We start from the raw sequence: 22531 nt of genomic DNA on the forward strand, positions 1-22531 counted from the left end.
TGTAAGGCTTCCTCAGACAACCACTCTGTCTTCTTGCATTCTTTGTTCTTTGGGATAGTTTTGGTTCCTTCCTCCTGTGCAATATTAAGAATCTCTGTCCATAGTTCTTCAGGTACTCTGTCTACCAGATCTAATCCCTTGAATCTGATCATTTCCTCTACTGTTTAATCATAAGGGATTTGACTGAGGTCATACTTGAATGGCCTAGTGGTCTTCCCTAATTTCTTCAATTTAAGCCTGAATTTTGCATAAGGAGCTCATGATCTGAGCCACAGTCAGCTCCATGTCTTGTTTTTGCTGACTGTATAGAGCTTCTAGCCATCTTTGGCTTCAAAGAACATAATCAATCTGATTTCAGTATTGACCTGATGGTGATGTTCATGTGTAGAGTCATCTCTTCAGTTGCTGGAAAACCATGTTTGCTATGACCAGCATGTTCTCTTGACAAAACTCTGTTAGCCTTCACCCTGCTTCATTTTGTACTCCAAGGCCAAACTTGCCTGTTATTCCAGGTATCTCTTGACTTTCTACTTTTGCATTACAATTCCCAAAGATGAAAATGTATCTTCTTTAGGTGTTAGTTCTAGAAGGTGTTGTAGGTTTTCATAGAAATCAGTCAACTTCAGCTTCTTTAGCTTCAAGGGGATGGGGCATAGACTTGGATTACTGTGATATTGAATGGTTCGCCTTGGAAAAGAACTGAGATCATTCTGTCACTTCTGAGATTGCATCCGAGTACTGCATTTTGGACTCTTTTGTTGACTATGATGGCTACTCCATTTCTGCTCAGGGATTCCTGCCCACAGTAGTAGATATTATGGTCATCTGAGGTAAAGTCACCCATTCCCGTCCATTTTAATTCATTGATTCCTAAGATGTCCATGTTCAATCTTGCCAGCTTCTGCTTCACCACATCCAATTTGCCTTGATTCATGGACCTACCATGCTAGGTTTCTATGCAATATTGTTCCTTGCAGCATCAGACTTTACTTTCAACACCAGACACACCCACAACTAAGCATGTTTCTGCTTTGACCCCGCCCCTTCATTCTCTCTGGAGCTATTCAAAGCTGCTCTCCACCCTTCCCCAATAGCATACTGGACACCTTCCAATCTGGGGGGCTCATCTTCCAGTGTTGTATCTTTTCACCTTTTCACACTGTCCATGGGGTTCTCCAGGCAAGAATACAGGAGTGGTCTGCCATTTCCTCCCCCAGTGAGCCGCACTTTGTCAGAACTCTGCGCTGTGACAGGTCCATCTTGGGTGGCCCCACACGTGCGAGTCCCTTCACTACAACAATGCTGGGATCCACCAAAGCATTACAATTCCCAAAGATGAAAATATATCTTCTTTAGGTGTTAGTTCTAGAAGGTGTTGTAGGTTTTCATAGAAACCAGTCAACTTCAGCTTCTTTAGCTTCAAGGGGGTGGGGCATAGACTTGGATTACTGTGATATTGAATGGTTCGCCTTGGAAAAGAACTGAGATCATTCTGTCACTTCTGAGATTGCAAACTGCTGTATTAAACTTTAATTATTAAAAGGTACATGTTATGTGTTTGGGAACATGTGGCAACATCCAACTTTCTTTAGAAATCTGTGTATTTTATATTCCCACAAACTACCCCATACTCTCACATGACAAAGGTAAAATTTTTAAGACTTTCAAAGGATTAAAAAAAAAATACTGAGTTTCTTTAATTTCCAGCCACCCTGGTTTTAGCATTGAAAGTCCCATGTTCTGGAAAACTCCTTACGAAGCACGCAACGTGGGATCTTAGTGAACTTCATTACTGAATGAATGAATGAGCTGAAAGATCATTTCATATTTTCATTGATCAGGTTAATTTCTCCTTCAGTATACTGTCTATTTAGGTCTTTTGTTCATTATTTCTATGTATTGCTTGTCCCTTTTTCTTCTTGACTTTACAGATGTTCAGTATATATCACCTATTTTGCAGATTCAGTTCAGTTCAGTTGTTCAGCTGTGTCCGACTCTTTGCGACCCCATGAACCACAGCACGCCAGGCCTCCCTGTCCATCACCAATTCCCATGTCCATTCAAACCCATGTCCATTGAGTCGATGATGCCATCCAACCATCTCATCCTCTGTCATTCCCTTCTCCTCCTGCCCTCAATCTTTCCCAGCATCAGGGTCTTTTCAAATGAGTCAGTTCTTCGCATCAGGTGGCCAAAGTATTGGAGTTTCAGCTTCAAAATCAGTCCTTTCAATGAATATTCAGGACTGATTTCCTTTAGGATGGACTGGTTGGATCTCCTCACAGTCCAAGGGACTCTCAAGAGTCTTCTCCAACACCACAGTTCAGAAGCATCAATTCTTCGGCACTCAGCTTTCTTTATAGTCCAACTCTCACATCCACACATGACCACTGGAAAAACCACAGCTTTGACTAGACAGACCTTTTTTGGCAAAGTAATGTCTCTGCCTTTTAATATGTTATCTAGGTTGGTCATAACGTTCCTTCCAAGCGTCTTTTAATTTCATGGCTGCAACCACCATCTGCAGTGATTGTGAAGCCCAAAAGAATAAAGTCTGCTACTGTTTCCACTGTTTCCCCATCTATTTCCCATGAAGTGATGGGACTGGATGCCATGATCTTCGTTTTTTGAATGTTGAGCTTTAAGCCAACTTTTTCACTCTCCTCTTTCACTTTCATCAAGAGGCTCTTTAGTTCTTCTTCACTTTCTGCCATAAGGGTGGTGTCATCTGCCTATCTGAGGTTACTGATATTTCTCCCGGCAATCTTGATTCCAGCTTGTGCTTCTTCCAGCCCAGTGTTTCTCATGATGTACTCTGCATATAAGTTAAATAAGCAGGGTGACAATATACAGGCTTGATGTACTCCTTTTCCTATTTGGAACCAGTCTGTTGTTCCATGTCCAGTTCTAACTGTTGCTTCCTGACCTGTATACAGGTTTCTCAAGAGACAGGTCAGGTGGTCTGGATTATTTCCTCTCAAAATACTGTTAGTTCTTTAAATTTCTTTTGGTGCCACTTTTTTGGGTACATAAATTTAAAAACATAAAAATTTAAAATTTAACAATTTCTTAATTTGCGCTTGAGTTCTGAGTCGTGTTTAGAAAACTCCTCTACACAACAAAATACAATTTTACTTTTACTTTCTCCTAATGTTTTCTAAATGTATTTGATTTAAATTCTGAATGTGTTTTATTACATGGTAGGAGGTTTATGAAAATTTCATTTTTTATCTTTTATACATGATACTGAATTTCCACCTAAACTTATGAAAAACTCTCATCTCTACATTATTGGATCTTCCCAATTAGGAACTGAGGAAGTTCTTCATTTATTTCAATCCTCTATTATATTATTTCAAAAAATTTTATAATTTTCACTAGGAAGATTCTGACATTTCTTATTATTTTATAGTTCACAGCTACTGTGAGTGAGATCATTTTCTATTACATCCTCCACCTGGGTGGATTTTGTGTGATTTTGAATGATTTTGTACATATGAACGGGCACCTTGATGAACTTTTATTAGTTCTATTATTTTGTCAGTTTATTCTTTCTGATTTTTTTGGTAGATGAGATCTTCAAATGACACAAGTTACTTCCCTTTTCTCCCCTCTTCCTCCCCTATTTCTTATCTGACCAAGACCTCCAGGAACAGGACAGACACCACTGTCCTATATGTACCTTTAACAAAAACATTCCTTTCCTCATTAGGTATGAAGATCACGGAGGCTTCCTTTGCTAAATAGCTTCTTCTTTTCCCATTTGCTAAGACTCTTCTCTAAACATAGTAACTACAAATTGACTCTAAATAAAGACTCATTGGCATCTATTAGGATGTTTATATTTCTCATTTATTCTCAATATATTGAACTACTTTATTTTCTAACATATCATCTTTGCATTCCTGGGATAAACCTAATCTGACAATTGTGAAATATTTCCTTACTACAGCAACATTTTTGAATTGCTAATACTTTTACTTATATTGAATTATTTGCCTCTACTTTCATAAGAGAGACCAGTCATATAAACAGTTTTCTTTTTTTGTGTGTCATATTACCACCTGGTTTCTATATCAGGATTATCATAGTTTAACAGAATAATTTAGAAAACTTTCCATTTTTTCCTATGTTCTATAAATAAGATTTACATCTTACTTGAAGGTGATAGAGGAAGAAAAACTAGTACATAAAACCTGAACATAAGTGATACAGTGCACTGATATTGCACATGAAATCAGCATACCTGGGAACTAGCAAAGTAATGGCCATACATAAGTAGAACTTCTGTGTTTTAGTTGTTAGACACAGATAAAAATTCTCCAACTGTCAGTGTCCTACATTTTACAGAAGGTAGTTTTTTAAAGACATGCTTCTCTAAGGATATGTTGCACAAAAATTCAAACAGTATCAAAATATAGGCTCACCAATGTCTAAGGCACAACAGAAAGCATTGCAAAGACAAAGTACTTTCATGACCCTCAACGGCAATAAAACACCAGCTCACCTTTGATTTAATCGTTTGGATGTGCTGCTCCACTTCTTCGATATCTTCAGTGTTTTCCAGACGCTCATAAGCAGCACTTCGCGTGCCTTTAATCAGATTTAAAGGTAACGCCGACATGCCATAGGCCTGAAAGAAACAAAAGTAAGACTAATGTTAGCAGTACTATTTTAAATATATTAATACACAATTTTCAGGTAAAATAAATGTCCTTTGAAGTAGTAACAAAGAGTGAGCAGTTGTGAGGGTCACAGTCACTGAAGAGCAGAGTAAATGGGCGTGAACTGTGAGCGTGTGGTCTCGGGATTCTCCTGTTTATTACACATCTAGTTACACAGAGTGATGTCTGTCAGACTAACTACTCCTAGAATAGACTATCTAGTTCTCAAAAGGCAAGTTACAAAATTAATGCAAATATAATACTTTATCAAAGTATTTTATCAAATTTTTATCAATATTTATCAAAGCATCATAACTGCAGGCTAATCAGGGATTAAGATAGTCTAAATCAATCAGTAAAAAAAACAAATTTACAAAATTATTTTCTGTGGAAAAAACAATTTTATCCAAGTAAATGCAGTAAACTTTCAGTAAAATGTATTTTAATATATATGTTATTTCATTAGCATACAAATTATCTGTACATAGTTTATTTGTAAGTTCTAAACATTTATAATCTTTTTGCTAAGTATTTTAATTCCTACAAGAAATTTTAAAATTTTAATCAGCATTAAGAATAAACATTATTTTATATTACCCAATTCTATACTAGCCAGATCCAAATGTGAAGTTTTATTGTGACTATTAAAAACACTTAATAGCAATTGCCATGTGACCATTATCCAAAATCGATATTGACCTTAAATTCTTAGAAACAAAATTGACAACCATCATCTCCCTGTTGCAGCAACAGGCTCTAAAGTAGATACAAAATTATGCATTTAAATCTTTTACATTTTCTACCTGAGATACTGCCAAACTACTTTAGCCAGCATAGTCATGTTAGGCAGGGTCATGAGACTGAGTTCAAATAATAAATGTGGGCAGAAGTGATCAATGCTACTACTTCTTAGGCTTAACCCCAGGCTTAACTCCAAACTCTAAAATGTCCTGAGTGACCCTGCAGATTTTCTCTCACGCTCTCTGCTACCTGGTTTTTAACTCCCAGGATGATCTCAAATATGTTTAGTGTCATTTTTAATCATTTTGATATTCTCACTGGGTCTCCTTTAGACATTGATTAAATATTGACTATATCACAATTCATATATGTAACCATAAACTCTGACATATCAGGGTTCTTTTTTAATTAACAGAGAATGCAAACAAAGAATATGATTAAAAGGAATTCAGAAATCACCAGTTCTATCAAGTAAGAGCAATCCTATAGCTTGTTGTATTTAGATAATTAACTAGCTGAAATTATTACCCAATATGCAAATCCTTGCATTTTCTAAAGGAGAAATACTTAAAATCTTGCATTTTAAATATTGTTAAAACATAAGTTAATGTTCTCATGATTTCCACATCAGCCAAAAACAAAAAGGAGAAGTTGGGGAAAGGTTCTGTTTGTATTTGGAAAAAAACATAATTTGGACAGAGTACAATAATTTTCTTCTAATTAAATTCTTGTCAAGTTTATACTCCTAATGACCTTAGTAAAATACAAAAAGGAAATACATAATAAGGTTTAAATTATTTTTAACAGTAAATTTTATATCTTCAAAACACTGAAAGTGTAAAGAAAAAAGTCTATGGAAGACAAGGTGCCCAGAGATTTCTGTTGTACAGTCACCCAGTCGTGTCTGATTCTCTGCAACCCCATGGACTGCAGCACACCGGGCCTCCCTGTCCATCACCAGCTCCCAGAGCTTGCTCAATCTCATGTCCACTGAGTCAGTGACGCCATCCATCCATCTCATCCTCTGCCGTCCCCTTCTCCTCCTGCCCCCAATGTTTCCCAGCCAGCATCAGGGTCTTTTCCAATGAGTCAGCTCTTTGCATCACGTGGCCAAAACACTGGAGCTTCAGCTTCAGCATCAGTCCTTCCAGTGAATATTCAGGATTGATTTCCTTTAGGATGGACAGGTTTGATCTCCTTGAGTGCAGTCCACAGAGGTTGTTACCATCCCCTTATCAGTTCAGTCCAGTTCAGTCACTCAGTCGTGTCCGACTCTTTGAGACCCAGCACACCAGGCCTCCCTGTCCATCACCAACTCCCAGAGTTTACTCAAACTCATGCCCATCGAGTCGGTGATGCCATCCAGCCATCTCATCCTCTATCGTCCCCTTCTCCTCCTGCCCCCAATCCCTCCCAGCATCAGGGACTTTTCCAATGAGTCAACTCTTCGTATGAGGTAGCCAAAGTATTGGAGTTTCAGCTTCAAAATCAGTCCTTCCAATGAACACCCAGGACTGATCTCCTTTAAGATGGACTGGTTGGATCTCCTTGCAGTCCAAGGGACTCTCAAGAGTCTTCTCCAACACCACAGTTCAAAAGCATCAATTTTTCGGCACTCAGCTTTCTTCACAGTCCAACTCTCACATCCATACATGACCACTGGAAAAATCATAGCCTTGACCAGATGGACCTTTGTTGGCAAAGTAATGTCTCTGCTTTTTAATATGCTATCTAGGTTGGTCATATCTTTTAGAACTGTCCTATTCCTGTTCTTCTAGCAGCTCCACATCTTTTAAACATTACTGAAAAAAGTAAATCCTTTAAGACTTTGATGAGTATTACATGATGATCATTCACTCATTCTCCAGTCTTACATACCATTTTATCACAAGTCCATATTGCTATTCATAACCAACTGCCAAGGCAAAAAATACTTTGCTGAACCCAGTTTATGCCCAGGTATATTTCTCTGTCTTACCAACCAGTTTCAAAGGAGACTTATTTTATCCCAATGCTTGCTATTCTGTTTGATGGATCTGGATCTCTAAATATACTAACCTCAGAACTCAATAGTATTTCCTAAGGAATCTGTACCCTACTCAGCATTAAAAATGTGGCCCCTACTTAGAGTTTACTGTCAAATATAAAATAATCTAAGTTTTCCAAACCAGTTTGCTGGTCTCCCTCACTACAAATTCATCTTCCACACTGTTTCTGAAGCGATCTCTCACACTCAAGTTAGACTGTGGCATTCCTCTAGCTAACATCCACTGAGTCTCCCCAGGACCAATAAGGGTGTTTGTGCCGGCGGGAGTCCCTGGGATTCTGGGCTGGGGCCATCAGAACCAACAGAGCAGATAAGAGGGCAGGGAGACGAGGGGTCTGCTGCCACTCCCACCAGAGTGATGCTACTCCATTCACCTATTTTTATGTGCATCAGAATTTCACGGATGACTGTTTGAAAAAGCAGTTTGCAATTTTTTTTTTTTCCCAGTGAAAGGATTACCAGTCTTCTGACTAGGCACTATTATCTAATCCTGACCTACAAAAGCTCTTCAAGACCCAGCCCTACCACCCTGATCTCATGCCTCCAAATGCTCATAGCTCCTCATCACTGCAGCTTCCAGCCTTCAGCTCTGCCCCAGGGCCACACTCAGAACCTGCAGTGCCTGATCTAAAACTGCTTCCCTGCTCACCTTACCAAGTCCAATGCCCTTCAGGTCTCAACTTAATCACACCACATCTGAGAAACCTTCCTTGACTTGTACATGTGCCTTGCTTATAATTCAATTACAGTGCAGAACACTGGACATGAACATTACTGTTCTGCACATCTGTTTTATCACTAGGTCTTCCAAACTTGTAACATATCAGAATCACGCAGCAAGTTCCTGACAAGACAGATTTCTCAGCCAAAGGAGTAGCAACTGCAGTAGATTGTTTGATATGTAAGGACTAGGTCTGTTTTTCTTTTTCCTGCCTTTTTCAAGAGCAAACATAAAATAACTTCTCTAAGAAAATAATACTTAACCAAAAAATCATTTTAAATCTTTATTCACATGAACTCTCTTCCTTACATGGAATTTATACATTTTTTAGAAGAGTTAAATTGAATTCCTATAGCTTACATAAATATAGTAATGCAAAAATTTGGGGGAAAAAATGTATGTCCTTCACAACACCCTGTGGTAACATACGGCCAGAATACAACATCTTTTTGGAAATTACTCTCTGAAGACAACATGTAAAAGAAAGTAATTACTGATTTGGTTACCTAGCTTGTATCTGGATTACATGCTTAAGTTTCAATGACTATCAGGAAATTTAACTATAACATTTAGATTATGATAGACGACATAACACATTATATACAAAGTATTTATTCATTACAACTTTAAGATCCTTAAACAACAATCTTTTAATTTTAACCTCAGATTTCTTTGAAAAACTTGTATGAAAACTATCATTTCTCAAAAGCACAAAACTTTCATTGCTTACTACTGCCCTCTGGTGAAATACCAGAAAGTCAACAAGGCTAAAGAGATTATATCACTTAAAATGCTTCCAGGTCAGCCATACTTGCCTCTATAATATCATTTGTTCCAATTTCCAAAAATAAACCACCATCTGTATTTTAAAACTCAAATGTTTTGAAAGAACATATACAAACTAACACATCTCTAATATGCTCTTGCCTCATGAAAACAGCACATTTTCCCTGCCATCTCTATGTTTTGTAGACAACGCCAAGTATTGCCTATAAACTGAACACATGTCCTGCATATATTTATAAAACCTATTATTCAAGGACATGGATGCTGAAAGTAGTGAAACAACATGTATTCAGTGAAGATTTCCAGCTAAATATTCAGATTCTAAAATACATGTATGTATGTATATGTGTGTGTGTGTATGTAGTTGGTAGTTTAGTTGCTAAGTCGTGTCCAACTCCTGCGACCCCATGGACTGTAGTCCGCCAGGCTCCTCTGTCCATGGGATTTCCCAGGCAAGCATACTGGAGTGGGTTGCCATTTCCTTCTCCAGGGGATCTTCCCAACCCAGGGTCTCCTGAACTGCAGGTGGTCTCTTGCATTATAGGCAGATTCCTTACCAACTGAGCCACCAGGGAAGCTCCGTGTGTGTGTAATTTTTTCCCTCACATTTAAGACCAGAGAAATTTGAATGCATCTTATGAACACAGGCAAGGAAGAAGTCATGGCACAGTGGTCATTATCCAGATATTCACAAATTTGGTCATAGCTGGTTATATTACAAGTACTTCTCTAGTAGAATTACATGCATTTGTGGTACAGCTACTGAGTTAAACTGCCACTTACAATGTCTTATAAGATAGTACTCTGATTTGACATTAAAGCAAAAAGTTAATGTGTAAGGAAACACAGAACAAAAGAGCAGGCAGTGAAGCAAAAATTTACTGGAACAATTATGATTCCACATTTTCTTGCAATGCAATAGTCAAAGGCTTTATAAGCTTAAGAAAGGAAGGTACCCAAAGTAGAAGACATTTTTGTATTTTGCTACTCAGGTTACAAGAGAAGAAACAATAATGAAACAAAAACAAGAACAGCTTAAATTTACACAGTGGGTGTGTCAGCAGCTTCAAAGAAATTCCAAGAGACAAGTTGAGCACTCAAGAAAAGCTGTCTCATCAATTCTCCTGACAGCATAAAAGCACTCTATAGTGAAACACGGACATGAACAGTCAACCCAAAAAAGTGATTGAGAAGACATGTTCCAAATGTGAAGTTTTAGGAATACCTTTACAACTTATTTCACGTATATTTGCCTTATTTTGCATGAAGAAGATTGGTAAGACTTTTTTAAGTATGTAAGGCTAAAACACTTCTATCACTGATATAAGACAAAAATGATAAGTGATAAGACAGCATAGCAGGGACCTTTCCCTTACAGTGGTACCAACTGAGCCATCAGGGAAGCGCATAAAAGAGGCGCATCTTACCATCAGGTCAGAGACTCAGGGAAGCACGCCGTCACGGGAAGGCTGAACAACCTCACATTTAGAGCAGAGTTCTGTCTTCAAAGGTTATGGAGAACCACTGCTTTAGTTCTATGTTCAAATCCCTAATTTATCACTCTAACTTTCTCCACTATTCTTGCCTGGAAAATCCCATGGACAGAGAAGCCTGGAGGGCTACAGTCCATGGTGTCACAAAGAGAGTCAGACATGACTTAGCGACTAAACAACAACACAATTTTCTTTAATCCGTTAGTTTCATTTATAGTAAATCTATAAAGGTGGCACTAGTGGTAAAGAACCCACCTGCCAATGCAGGAGATACAAGAGACACAAGTTCAGTTCCTGAGTCAGGAAGATCCCCTGGAGGAGGAAATGGCAACCCACTCCAGTATTCTTGCCTGGAGACTCCCACGGACAGAGGAGCCTGGTGGACGACAGTCCATTGGGTGGCAAAAGAGTCGGACACGACTGAGTGACTAAGCACAGCACATTTAGCATAAATATATCTATATCTATACATATATATGTATAGATATACATAATTCATAAACTCCTGGAAGACATGTTCATTTTTTTTTTACTGGTAAGTGTACATAATTAAAAGGGCTTTCTAGGTGGCACAACGGTAAAGAGCCTGCCTGCCAATGCAGGAGATGGAAGAGAAGCAGGTTCAATCCCTAGGTCAGGAAGATCCCCTGGGGGTGGGGGGCATGGCAACTCACTCCAGTATTCTTTCCTGAAGAATCCCATGGACACAGGAGCCTGTGGTGGGCTACATGCTATAGGGTCACAAAGAGTCAGACACAACTTAAAATGACTTAGCATGAATGTACATAATAAAAAGTTCAGTAGTCTCTGCATTTATAGGCATTTCAGTGGTCCGTATGATACATTTTATATGAAAACAGCATTATTCAACATTTCCCCACTTGGTGGCACCAAAAAATTTAAATGTCTGCATAAATAATTGTGCCTAGAGGTTCTGTTTTTTATTTTTTTTTAAATTTAAAAAGTGGCAGATTCTCTTTCAATTTAAGCTGAAAACACTATGTAAGACAACATGTCGTTTGATATTCTTCTAAAATTGAGTGCTCAATCATCTGGCTATTTCTTTAGATGTGGTATACTGGATATCATCTTGGTAAAATTTAAACAATCAACTAGTTTCTGAACTAAACAACAGTGTGTACCTAAGTAATTCATACTCAACTGATACATATATTACAAAAGCTTCTGTAGTTTCAATACTAATAGCTACCGATTCTAGAACAGACATGATTTTACCTTTAATAATTAATTTCTTGTACTCAGGGTCAAGGGCTTCCCTAGTGGCTCAGCAGGCAAGAATTCCCCCGCAATGCAGGAGACACAAATCAATCTATGGGTCAAGAAGATCCCCTGGAGAAGGATATGGTAACCCACTTCCAGTGCTGGAAAATTCCATGGACAGAGGAACCTGGCACGCTGTAGTCCACGGGGTCGCAAGGAGTCAGATACGACTGAAATGACTCAGCACACACGCACAAGTGTATTTTAACCAAGCCAGTATGATCATTATACTTGGTTTGATGGCATACATGATAGCTTTCAGTTTCCATTTCAATATAAAATATATGAGTTTGAAATACTTACCTTAACAATAATATTGCTCCTGTAGGGAAGCTCTCTTTCAAAGAGTTTTAATCATTTCCCACATTTTCCCCACCCCTAGTCATCAGCCCCACAGCTTAATTCCGACCCACCAAAGCAACACTGTTACAATGTTAGTCAGAACCTATTAACTTTTCCATTCAGAAACTTCCACTGGCTTCTCACCTCAGCAGAATAAAATTCAAAATCCTAGGCATGGCCCACAGGGCGTGCAGAGCCTCTGGCGCTCCTCCAGGCACTCACCTCCTCCCCCCGACCGCGCCTGCCCGGCTGGCCGCACCCCCTGCTCCTGCGAGCACAGCGCGGTGCCCTCCCCAGAAGCCAGCACTGCCCTCCCCGCACAGCTCTGCCGGTCCACCTCAACCCAATCTCTGCTCAGAGGTCAGAGACGCTCCTTCCGGCCCTCACTGCCGTCTGCGCTCTCTATCTTCACAGCATCTGCCTCTTAACTGTCAGAAGACAGTTTTCCGTGGTCTCTCACTTCTGCACATGTTGCAAGCCAGGCACTCACTGCCCTTCTTTTTTTCTACACGATCTTCTCAAGAATGTTTGTGCAGCAAAGAGCCTGGGAGACAAAGAAAGTATCTTCCTCTGGAGCAAGGGCAGGCACGTCTCCTGGCCACTGTAAAGGTTCAGCTCCCCTGCACCCTGGGGTCCCAGCTCTGTGACAGTCCTGCTGGGTGCTCTTCACATGTCCCTGTGAGGGTCGGGACTCAGGAAACTGGTGCAGGGCAACGTGGTCCCGTGGTCGCTGCCCCTGCTGGGAAAAAGAAAGTTCTTCGTCCCCGACAAGCAGTCCTGCCTCTCTGACCAACACCCATGGAACTGTAGCAGTCAGGGAAAGTCTCAGATTCTTCTTGGTTCCTGATGAAGAGCCCACTTGTTAGTTTCCTCTATTTCTGATCATTTCTCTTGACTAATCCTTCACTGACTGTGATATCCTCATTTCCCTACAGTTTTCAGAGCAGTTTACAAAAAGTATCATTTGACGTGGACCTTTAAAAATCCTTAAGAAAAATTCACATCTAATGGGGAAGAAATTGACCCACAAAGGGTAAAACACAAAGGTATGATCAGCATAACAGATCAGTCACAGGGCAGCAGAGGGCAGGCAGGTCTATCCCTATTATGTTATTAACTTGTGACTGTTTCCTAAAAGACAATTCTCCTGCTGTACATACATTGTGTCAGATGGGAGGTTAATTCCCCAGATATCTTTCTTGTGTAGCAAACATGAAAAAGCAAAAATGGCAATGAATAAGAAAACTGAGTACTCAAATAAGCACCTGAAAGATACTAAAATGTGCATATTTCAGACTTCTTTTATTATACATTATGACACTTGAATGATTATCTAACAAAACTAGACTCTGCTATCTAATAGCCTATTTCTTTTATGTTTCAAAGAAGACGTTCGAACAATCCCCCAAATGTTTTCTTTATAACCAGTGTTTTCCATCTTTGCAACTTCATTAATCTGAAAAAGGTTCTATATAGTTTAAAGCTTCCTGAACAACTTTCTTTTGGGAGGCAGGCAAGAAGCATTTTTACTAGCTTTTCCTCTGTAATTTGAGCAAAAAACGGAAAAAGCTGTCTGTACACAAGTTAGTGAGGCTATTATAATTCATGTCATACCATTCCCAGAGAGACTGAAGAAGAAAAGAAAAAAAAAACAAGTCTCTGAAAGTGTAAGACTAGATTTTTTATACTGCAGAAATATCAAGTTATGAAAAATACCTGACTTTAAAAGCCCTGTATCCCCAAATGGGCTTTCCTAGTGGCTCAGCAGTGAAAGAAACCTGCCTGCAATGTAGGAGACATGGGTCAGATCCCTAGGTCGGGAAGATTCCCTGGAGGAGGAATTGGCAACCCACTCCAGTATTCTTTTCAGGAAAAACTGATGGACAAAGGAGCCTGGAGGTCTATACAACCCGTCCACAGGGCTGCAAAGAGTCGGACACAGCTGAGCAACTGAGCACACACACATGCGTGCACGCTAACTCACTTCAGTGAGTCCGGCTCCGAGATCCCACGGACTGCAGCCTGCCACACTCCTCTGTCTGTGGATCCTCCAGGCAAGAATACTGCCGTGTGGGCTGTGCTGGAGCGGCGTGCCGTGCCCTCCTCCAGGGGATCTTCCCTACCCAGGGACTGAACCCCCATCTCTTACATCTCCTGCATTGGCAGGTGGGTTCTTCACTGCCAGCACCATCCCCAAATAGGATGAATCTACTCAATTCATTCTAATATGCTTATAAATCACTACATCTACTACTGCATAGTATATAACCACTTCAAGGTCACAACTTATAAAATTTATTTCTGAACACTAAATTCCACAAATACAGATAAAATGACGAAGTAACTAAAAATGTACCCTCTTCTCAAGAAAAATTAAGAAAGTACTAAATATTAAAGAGGAAAACAGAGACAAATTCAATATATTAATAAGGCAAAAACTGCTTCATAAAGTGATTCTTTAATTATAACTCAATTATCACCATCACACTTACTGTGTAGATTATAGCTGCCAACATTCCAATCAAGGTCAGAGAACTAATGGAAAATGACAAGGCAGCTAAACCATCTGCAAAGGAAGAAAAACAATGTTAAAAAGGTATAGCTATTCAAATGTTTATATTCAACAAATCAATATAAAAATTGGGTTTCTCCCACATTCCAAAGGAATAAACCCCATAGGCATTATCCTGTTCTTGAAGTGCTAACTTCAAATGGAAAAGTTTTAAAATAGTTCTTCATAAATGGAATTCTTAAAGATCTTTCAGAGTAAGACTTTTTTTCCCTCACACCTCTTAAAATTAAAGGAAATCGCTGCCTAGTTATTGAGCCTAAAAAGAAATCAGCAGAATATTAGATGCTCAAAAGTTGGCCAAAAAATTCCCTGGCCTTTCTCAATGGCAGACCTTGAGAAATAACATGATAGGAATGTCACTGTCCTTGACCCTTTCTTCCCCTTCTGCTCGATCTCAAACTCCTAGTTTCTTTGTTCTTAACTTTCAAGTAATTTTGAAAAATATAGCTTATAACTAAAATCATAAAGAGTTTATTTCCCTCTTTAACATGAAAGGAGCTAGCATTCTCCCTTAGGGAAAAAAAAAACACAAACAAATAGGAAATTGTTTCAAAGATAATATGAAAACAGAAATACTATGCTACCAAGTTATATTTAAGAAACCTCTTAAAGGAAGGGGCTTCCCCCTGTGACATGAGCAGGTTACGAATCTCCCTTCCCCATCACTGCCGTTTCAGCGTATAATGTGCCCTGGACGTCCTCTACTATGTGGGATGTACTAGCTTATCTGTGGCTATCACTCCTTTTGCATTCATGATGGTATAAGTTGATCTTTTGTGACTTTTCAAAGAAACAGTTGGATAACTAATAAGAACCTGCTGTAGGGCACAAGGAACTCTATTCAATACTCTTTGAAGGCCTATATGGGAAAAGAATCTTAAGAAAAAAAAAGAGTGGATACATGTATATATATAGGGAATTCAATTTGCTATATACTTGAAATTAACATAACATAGTAAATCAACTATACTTTAATAAAAGTTTTTTTAAAACAAAAAAATCAAAAAAAAAAAAAAAAAGGAAGGGGCTTCCCTGGTGGCTCAGACAGTGAAGAGTCTGCCCACACTGCAGGAGACCCCGGTTCGATCCCTGGGTCAGGAAGATCCCCTGGAGAAGGAAACGGCAACCCACTCCAGTCTTCTTGCCTGGGAAATCCCCCGGGTGGAGAAGCCTGGTGGGCTAGTCTATGGAGTCACACAGAGTCAGAGATGACTGAGACGCTAACACTTTCACCTTCACTTTAAAGGAAGACTAAAGAATGGGTTGTGAGAGTGACACTTCCAAATAAACATGCCAGATAATGCAATGAAGTACTATGCAAATTTGAGAAGTCTTAAATATTAAGAATATTAATATGTATATATTCTTAAATATTCTAATACTATTAAATATTATTCTAACAGTCAAATTAGAACAATACTAACTGTTCTAGTTTTAATACAGGTTCTACTAGACCAGTATTGACCTAGTTTAAATGCAGGTCCTGTGGAACCAAATATAATTATTAAATTAATTCATTGTATCAATATCAAATAATAATAAAATTAGAATGACCTACCTTATTAAAGCTAACATCTCAGTTTTAAAATATAATACTTAGGGAGAACATATTACTAACAAGTTCAGAAACTATGCAAGGCAAATTTTTAAGCCTCAATTTTTTAAATTGTAATACTACATTTTACCAAATCAAAGACACTGACGCCATTACTTTTTTGATCTTACTAGAAGTATCAACAAAAAGTATTCATACAACCAGGAGAGGCCTGGCATTTGGCTAATAGCAATTTTAAAATATTTTCACTTATAAAATGCATCATAAAATCAGAGATAAGAAGACATGTAAAAATATGCATCCCAGAATTGATAAAAAGGAGTGTTCTGCAAAGGTATCTGGCCAATCAAAAAAATTAATATTACTAACAGTGATAAACAAAATGTACTCTAAAATATAGTGCTTAAGATTTGAAGTTTTTTAAATGTTAATTAAGACTAAAGAGATTACAGCAAGTAATTATATAGATAGCATTACAACAGTAATGCTACCTGTAGAACAATAATGCTACCTCTATAATTACTGATCCAAGTTATGTGTGTGTTATGTGTTAGTCACTCACTCATGTCCAACTCTTTGCGACCCCATTTACTGTAGCCTGCCGGGCTCCTCTGTCCATGGAATTCTCTAGGCAAGAATATTGGGGTGCGTAGCCATTCCCTTCCCCAGGGGATCTTCCCAACCAGGGATTGAACCTGGGTCTCCTGCACTGCAGGCAGATTCTTTATTGTCTGAGCCCCCAGGGATTCGAGTTATACCAGCACTCAAAGACCAGCAAAACTTAAAGAGAAAAATGTTCAGGGCAAAAGGGTAGTTACTCAAGAGACCTGAAGGAGTTAACTGCAGGAAAAGAAGCAATTTATTTCTCAGCAACAGGGTCAGATGCATAAATCCTGACATGCAATATCATTAGATGCCAGGCCTGCTACCATCTTCTTGCTGGTATCAGCAAGATGTTAATGGACCACAATTTACAAGATGAAATCTTAAGTGGAAAGCAAGAAAATTAAGAAGTTGTATAGCAAAGACTTTAAGACTTAATTTAATCATCATTTAATACTGTATCTAGGTAAAGAGAAAGAGGTGCTAATCAAAGAATGTACAGTACCTATTAAAAAGAATAAATATAAAAGCAGTAAGAATTTTCCATGTTTATAAATTTTCTAGGTTTCTTTGAAAATAAAGTTACTATGTTCAAATGTACATGAAATGTTGAATAACAAAATACCCATTCTTATTTAATAGCAGTTTCTAATACTATATTTTTTAATGATAAAAAACTTTCTTAAACTGACTTCCTAAACCTGCTTTCTTTCCCCCTCAAAAAATGTAGGCTATGCTGATTAACATAAGGAAAACTTTTGGAAAAGGAACTTCAAAATATTTTGGTGAGGTAAATTTAAAATAAAGTATCATTTCATCCACATAAAACCTCTGTAATTGGGGAATTCTCTGATGGTCCAGCAGCTAGGACTCTGTGCTTCCACTGCAGGGGACACAGGTTTGATCCCTAGTTGGGAAACTAAGATCCTCAAGCTGCAAACAGCAAAAACAGCAAAAACAAAAAACAAACAACAAAAAAAAACTCTCCAATTTATATTCCACAAAAAATTACCTAATCATGATCAAAGAGCAATAGAAGGTTCTTTCAGTTTAAAAATAAAAACCGGTATCTAGCATATTTAACATATTACTCTATATTATCCTAAGTGAATTAAAGACCACACAGAAATTATAAAACCTTTACTGCTAAAATACTTTGAAGATCACCTTTTCTTTTCCACATGGTACTTTTATAAAGAAGTCAAGAGACTGACTGTGTAACAGCTAGATGGATTCCTAATCTGCCTAGCATCCTTTAAACCATGAGTTAAAAGAATTATGAAGTTAAATTCTTAGCAGTGTAAAAACAGACAACTTCCAAAGAAAGTCACAAGTACCATGAAATATGAATTACTATGCACTTTTTTTTTAAAGAATACTTACGACTACTTCCAAGTTCCTCAAACAGGAACTTCACCTTTTCCCACTGTGTGGAATTTTTGTTATCAGGAAGATTCAATGGGACGAAAGCACTACAAAGGAGAAAGTAACTCTGCTTAATGGTTTTAAAGACAAAAGGTTAAATAAAAGGAAATGACCTGAAACTCCATTTCTAGTAATTTTTTTAAGGTGAGGTCAACTTTCCCCCTCAAAGAATTAGCAAATCCAATCTACACCATGTACAGAGGGGTGTGAGAAGTTTCCCATCCGCGTGTTTAACATATCACACATTTGTTTTCATGCTTTAATTTCTATATTCGGTATAATTAGTTTCCTTTGTAATCCTATGTATTTTTTGCATTTAAAGCTATTTTGTCCACAGCACAAAAAGGTTAAGAATCTCTTGTTAAATCAGAAGTCATGCTTTCAGTATATTTAAATGCATAAAAATGAATAGAAGGAAAATACACTAGAATTAACAGTAAATATCTCATTGTAGAACTAGGTGTGATTTTTATTTTCTTAGTATTTTTCTGGGTATTTCAAGATTCTATCTAATATACATAAAGAAGTAGTTTCACTTATTTTTCAATCTACAACTGAAAAAAAGAGACTGACAAAAAAAGAAAAGCACTTCATTATCTAGCTCAGAAACAAGAGACTAAAAACTCAGCACCCCCTTTAGACTGTGCATGTGAACTCTACCTCCTAATACTACCTCCTATCCAACATAATCTTAATTGTAAGCAAAGCGGTAAGACCTATTTTTTTGTAAAGGGGTAATACTGAATGAGTTCAACAATATATTAAGATAGTCATTCTGATAATGTATGCAAGTAAAACAAAGTAATTACTCTAATTAAAAAAAATTTTAAGACCTTTGCTTGCAGGCGGATTCTTTACCAGCTGAGCCACAAGGGAAGCCCAAGAATACTGGAGTGGGTAGCCTATCCCTTCTCCAGCAGATCTTCCCGACCCAGGAATCGAACTGGGGTCTCCTGCATTGCAGGTGGATTCGTTACTAACTGATCTATCAGGGAAGCCCTTACTTGGTAAAACCGATATTTTTTATCCTTATAAAAAGATGAATCAGTAGACACATCACGAGGTTATTTAAATTTCTATTTGCACTGACACCAATTCACTACACTCATCTCAATCTGTGAGACTTATTTCTCACTACTTTTACAGAGAAAAGTGATTAGCCACAAGGAAAGAGCAAGACATGTAAAAAATTCATCATTTGTTTCCCTGGTTATAAAATCAAAAACAATTAAATAAAACCATTAAGATGGCATCAAAAAACAAAGAACAGCTCATGCATAATATACTGCTATAATGACAATAACTTATATATTAGCACTTGAATAAAAATATAAATCAAAAAAATATATAAATCAAGCCAGAAAATCTATATAACATTCTTCTATTTTATTTCGACGCAGTTTTTTCAGAGATATACATACATATATATATGGAAAAAATTGTACACGCGTATTTTTGAAAAGTATAGTTTGAACTTGTTAGTTGGAATATGTGGAAAAATTCTATGTTGCACAAAATATCATCTCCAGTACTATTAAGATAGAAATATGTATTACAAATATCTAAAAACAGCATTCTTACTTAGAATATTCAGTATCTATATCAGTTTTATGTAACCAAAGGTTCTGTCCAATAGGAGAAGAAAGTAATTAACTCTTGCTCTTGACACTTTCATGTTCAAACTGCTGAACAGGGCTCTTAAACAATTCAAATATTTAGAGAAACCTGACGTGCCCAAAAACAAAAATCTTAAATGGCCCAAACTACTGTCAGAATAACTTCAAGAAAACACTTACTCTGAAATAATCAGCAGAGTGCTAACATTCTAGCACTATTATCTTAGGTAGAACTAGAGGGAACAGCTAAAGCATAAACCCTAAGCATGTTCATCAGCCGCCTTGCCACCAGGACCATGTAATCCAAAAAGACATAAAATACCTTCTCATAAACTAAGAGCAACATCCATAGGCAGAATCCAAGAGTTATAACTAAATATGTCTATATGTCATGGGCGATAATATTCAAAACATTTAACAATGAATCTCGAGCTTCCCTGGTGGCTCAGATGGTAAAGAATCTGCCTGCAATGCAGGAGACCCAGGTTTGATCCCTGGGTTGGAAGATCCCCTGGAGAAGGGTATGGTTACCCACTCCAATATTCTGGCCTGGAGAATTCCATGGACAGAGAATCCTGGCAAAGAGTCAGTGGGATGGCAAAGAGTCAGACATGAGTGAGAGACTCACTCACTTCCCATGGCAAAGGCATTCACATGGCAACATACGCTGGCCTTGGTTCTGAAGACCATGCTGAACCAGGATTTACACTCTGACTGGGCCAAGGGTGGGGTAACTCAGGAGTAGCTGCTGACTCATGTGGAAGCATTTCAACCTTTTAACAACCAGAAGAGATCAAGCAATGGTCACCAGTCAAATATCAGCCCCGCAGAACTAGACTGAGACCTGCCGGGCAAGCACCTCCTGACAGATGCAGAGGCCACTTCATAGGAAGAGCCCAGAATATAGACACTTCCACTCTGATGGGGAGGCATTCACTGACATAGTTATATGACTACCAGGCATTTACTGAATGGTGATGATACTAAAGAAACCAAAAGTGTAATGAGACTTGTGTGATTGAAAGCTACAGATATTTTCTTAACCTCAGTCTCTCTCTCAAAAAAAAAAAAAAAAAAAAAAAAAAAAATCCAGCAAACTGTTTATACCTTTATACAGTTATACCCATACAAGTATCTATTCTTTAATCAAAGTCTTTCCCCATTTAGGTTATTATGGAATGTTGAGCCAAGTTCACCGTGCTGTACAGTAGGTCCTTGTTGGTTATCTATTTTAAATATAGTAGTGTATACACTAACTGAGTCACTTTGCTGTAAACCTATAACCAACACATCATTGTTAATCAACTATACCCCAACACAAAGAAATGAATACAGAGAACCTCAACTTTCAAAGACACACAATACAAGATCAAGCTAAGAACTAAAATCCTCATAAGATTATAAATTTCCTTTCTGCTCTTAACAATAGTAAAACTGCTTAGAAAAAAATCTTCAACACCCAATCTGAGTGAATTAGCTTAATACAGATTATCTCTTCAAGAAGAGACAAAGGAAAGGCTAATGAATTTCAGGAGATATGAAACTGAAACCATGAATTTAAGCAAAATTGAAAGTAAGATTTTTACCTCCTACGCTCAATCACCAAGTCACATTTACCTTCCCAACAGCCTACCTGTGCTCCTCTCTGCTCTCTGGGACTACTCCAGCTCAGACTCTCCCCTCCCACCTGAACTACGACGGCGGCAGCTAACTGGCTGACCTTCCTACCCACCATCTGTGTCTCACTGACCAACTCCCAAATGCCCCTTTCCACGCATCTTTCAGTGTTGCAGAAAATTCACACGTATTTGCTTTCATGGGTACAAACACCACTATATCCACACCTGCACTGCCTTTCAGTTGCTCAGCAGGATAAAACTCAACGTCTTCAACACTGTATGCAAGATCTGGAGCCCACCTACGTGGCTAAGGTCTGGTCTGTCACTTGCCAACACAAACACTTGAAATGCTATCTTACAATTTTTTTTTCTTTTGTACTGAAGGATCAAGAGGAGATGGAAGGAATACATGGAATAACTGTACAAAAAAGATCTTAATGAACTGGATAACTATCATGGTGTGGTCAGTCAGCCAGAGCCAGACATTCTGGAGCATGAAGTCAAGTGGGCCTTAGGAAGCCCTGCTGTTAACAAAGCTAGTAGATGCAATGGAATTCCAGTAGAGCTATTCAAAACCCTAAGGGATGAAATTGCTTTAAAAAAGTGCTGCACTCAATATGTCAGCAAATCTGGAAGACCCAGCGGTGGTCACAGGACTGGAAACGGTCAATCCTCATCCTAATTCCCAAGAAGGGTAGTGCCAAAGAATGTTCTAACCATTGGACAACTACACTCATCTCCCATGGTAGTAAGGTCATGCTTAAAATCTTGCATACCAGGCTAGAGCATTACATGAACCAAGAACTCCCAGGCATCCAAGTTGGGTTCAGATAAGGCAGAGGAACCAGAGTAACATTGCCAACATTTGCTGGATCATAAAGAAAGCAAGGGAATTCCAGAAAAACATCTACCTCTGTTTCATCAACTACGCTAAAGTCTTTGACTGTGTGGATCATAACAAAATGTGGAAAAGCCTTACAGATGGGAACACCAGACCATCTTATCTGTCTCCTGAGAAATCTGTATGCGGGTCAAGAAGCAACAGTTTGAACCCTGTATGGAACTA

At 38.2% G+C, this 22531-nt stretch overlaps 1 protein-coding gene across 1 annotated transcript in view; it reads right to left on the minus strand.

Annotated features, from left to right (window-relative positions):
- The window catches only part of LMBRD1 (LMBR1 domain containing 1), a 132604-nt gene that overhangs the window by 49639 nt on the left and 60434 nt on the right, over positions 1-22531 (minus strand). Inside the window, exons 6-8 of the mRNA XM_043890004.1 lie at positions 18189-18277; positions 14568-14641; positions 4508-4633 (exon numbers count right to left, since the gene is read on the minus strand). Coding sequence (XP_043745939.1) covers positions 4508-4633; positions 14568-14641; positions 18189-18277 — 289 coding nt within the window. The remainder of the gene's footprint in view (positions 1-4507; positions 4634-14567; positions 14642-18188; positions 18278-22531) is intronic.

Source organism: Cervus elaphus, chromosome 28 (genome assembly GCF_910594005.1).
Source record: "Cervus elaphus chromosome 28, mCerEla1.1, whole genome shotgun sequence".
NCBI classification, from domain to species: domain Eukaryota; kingdom Metazoa; phylum Chordata; class Mammalia; order Artiodactyla; family Cervidae; genus Cervus; species Cervus elaphus.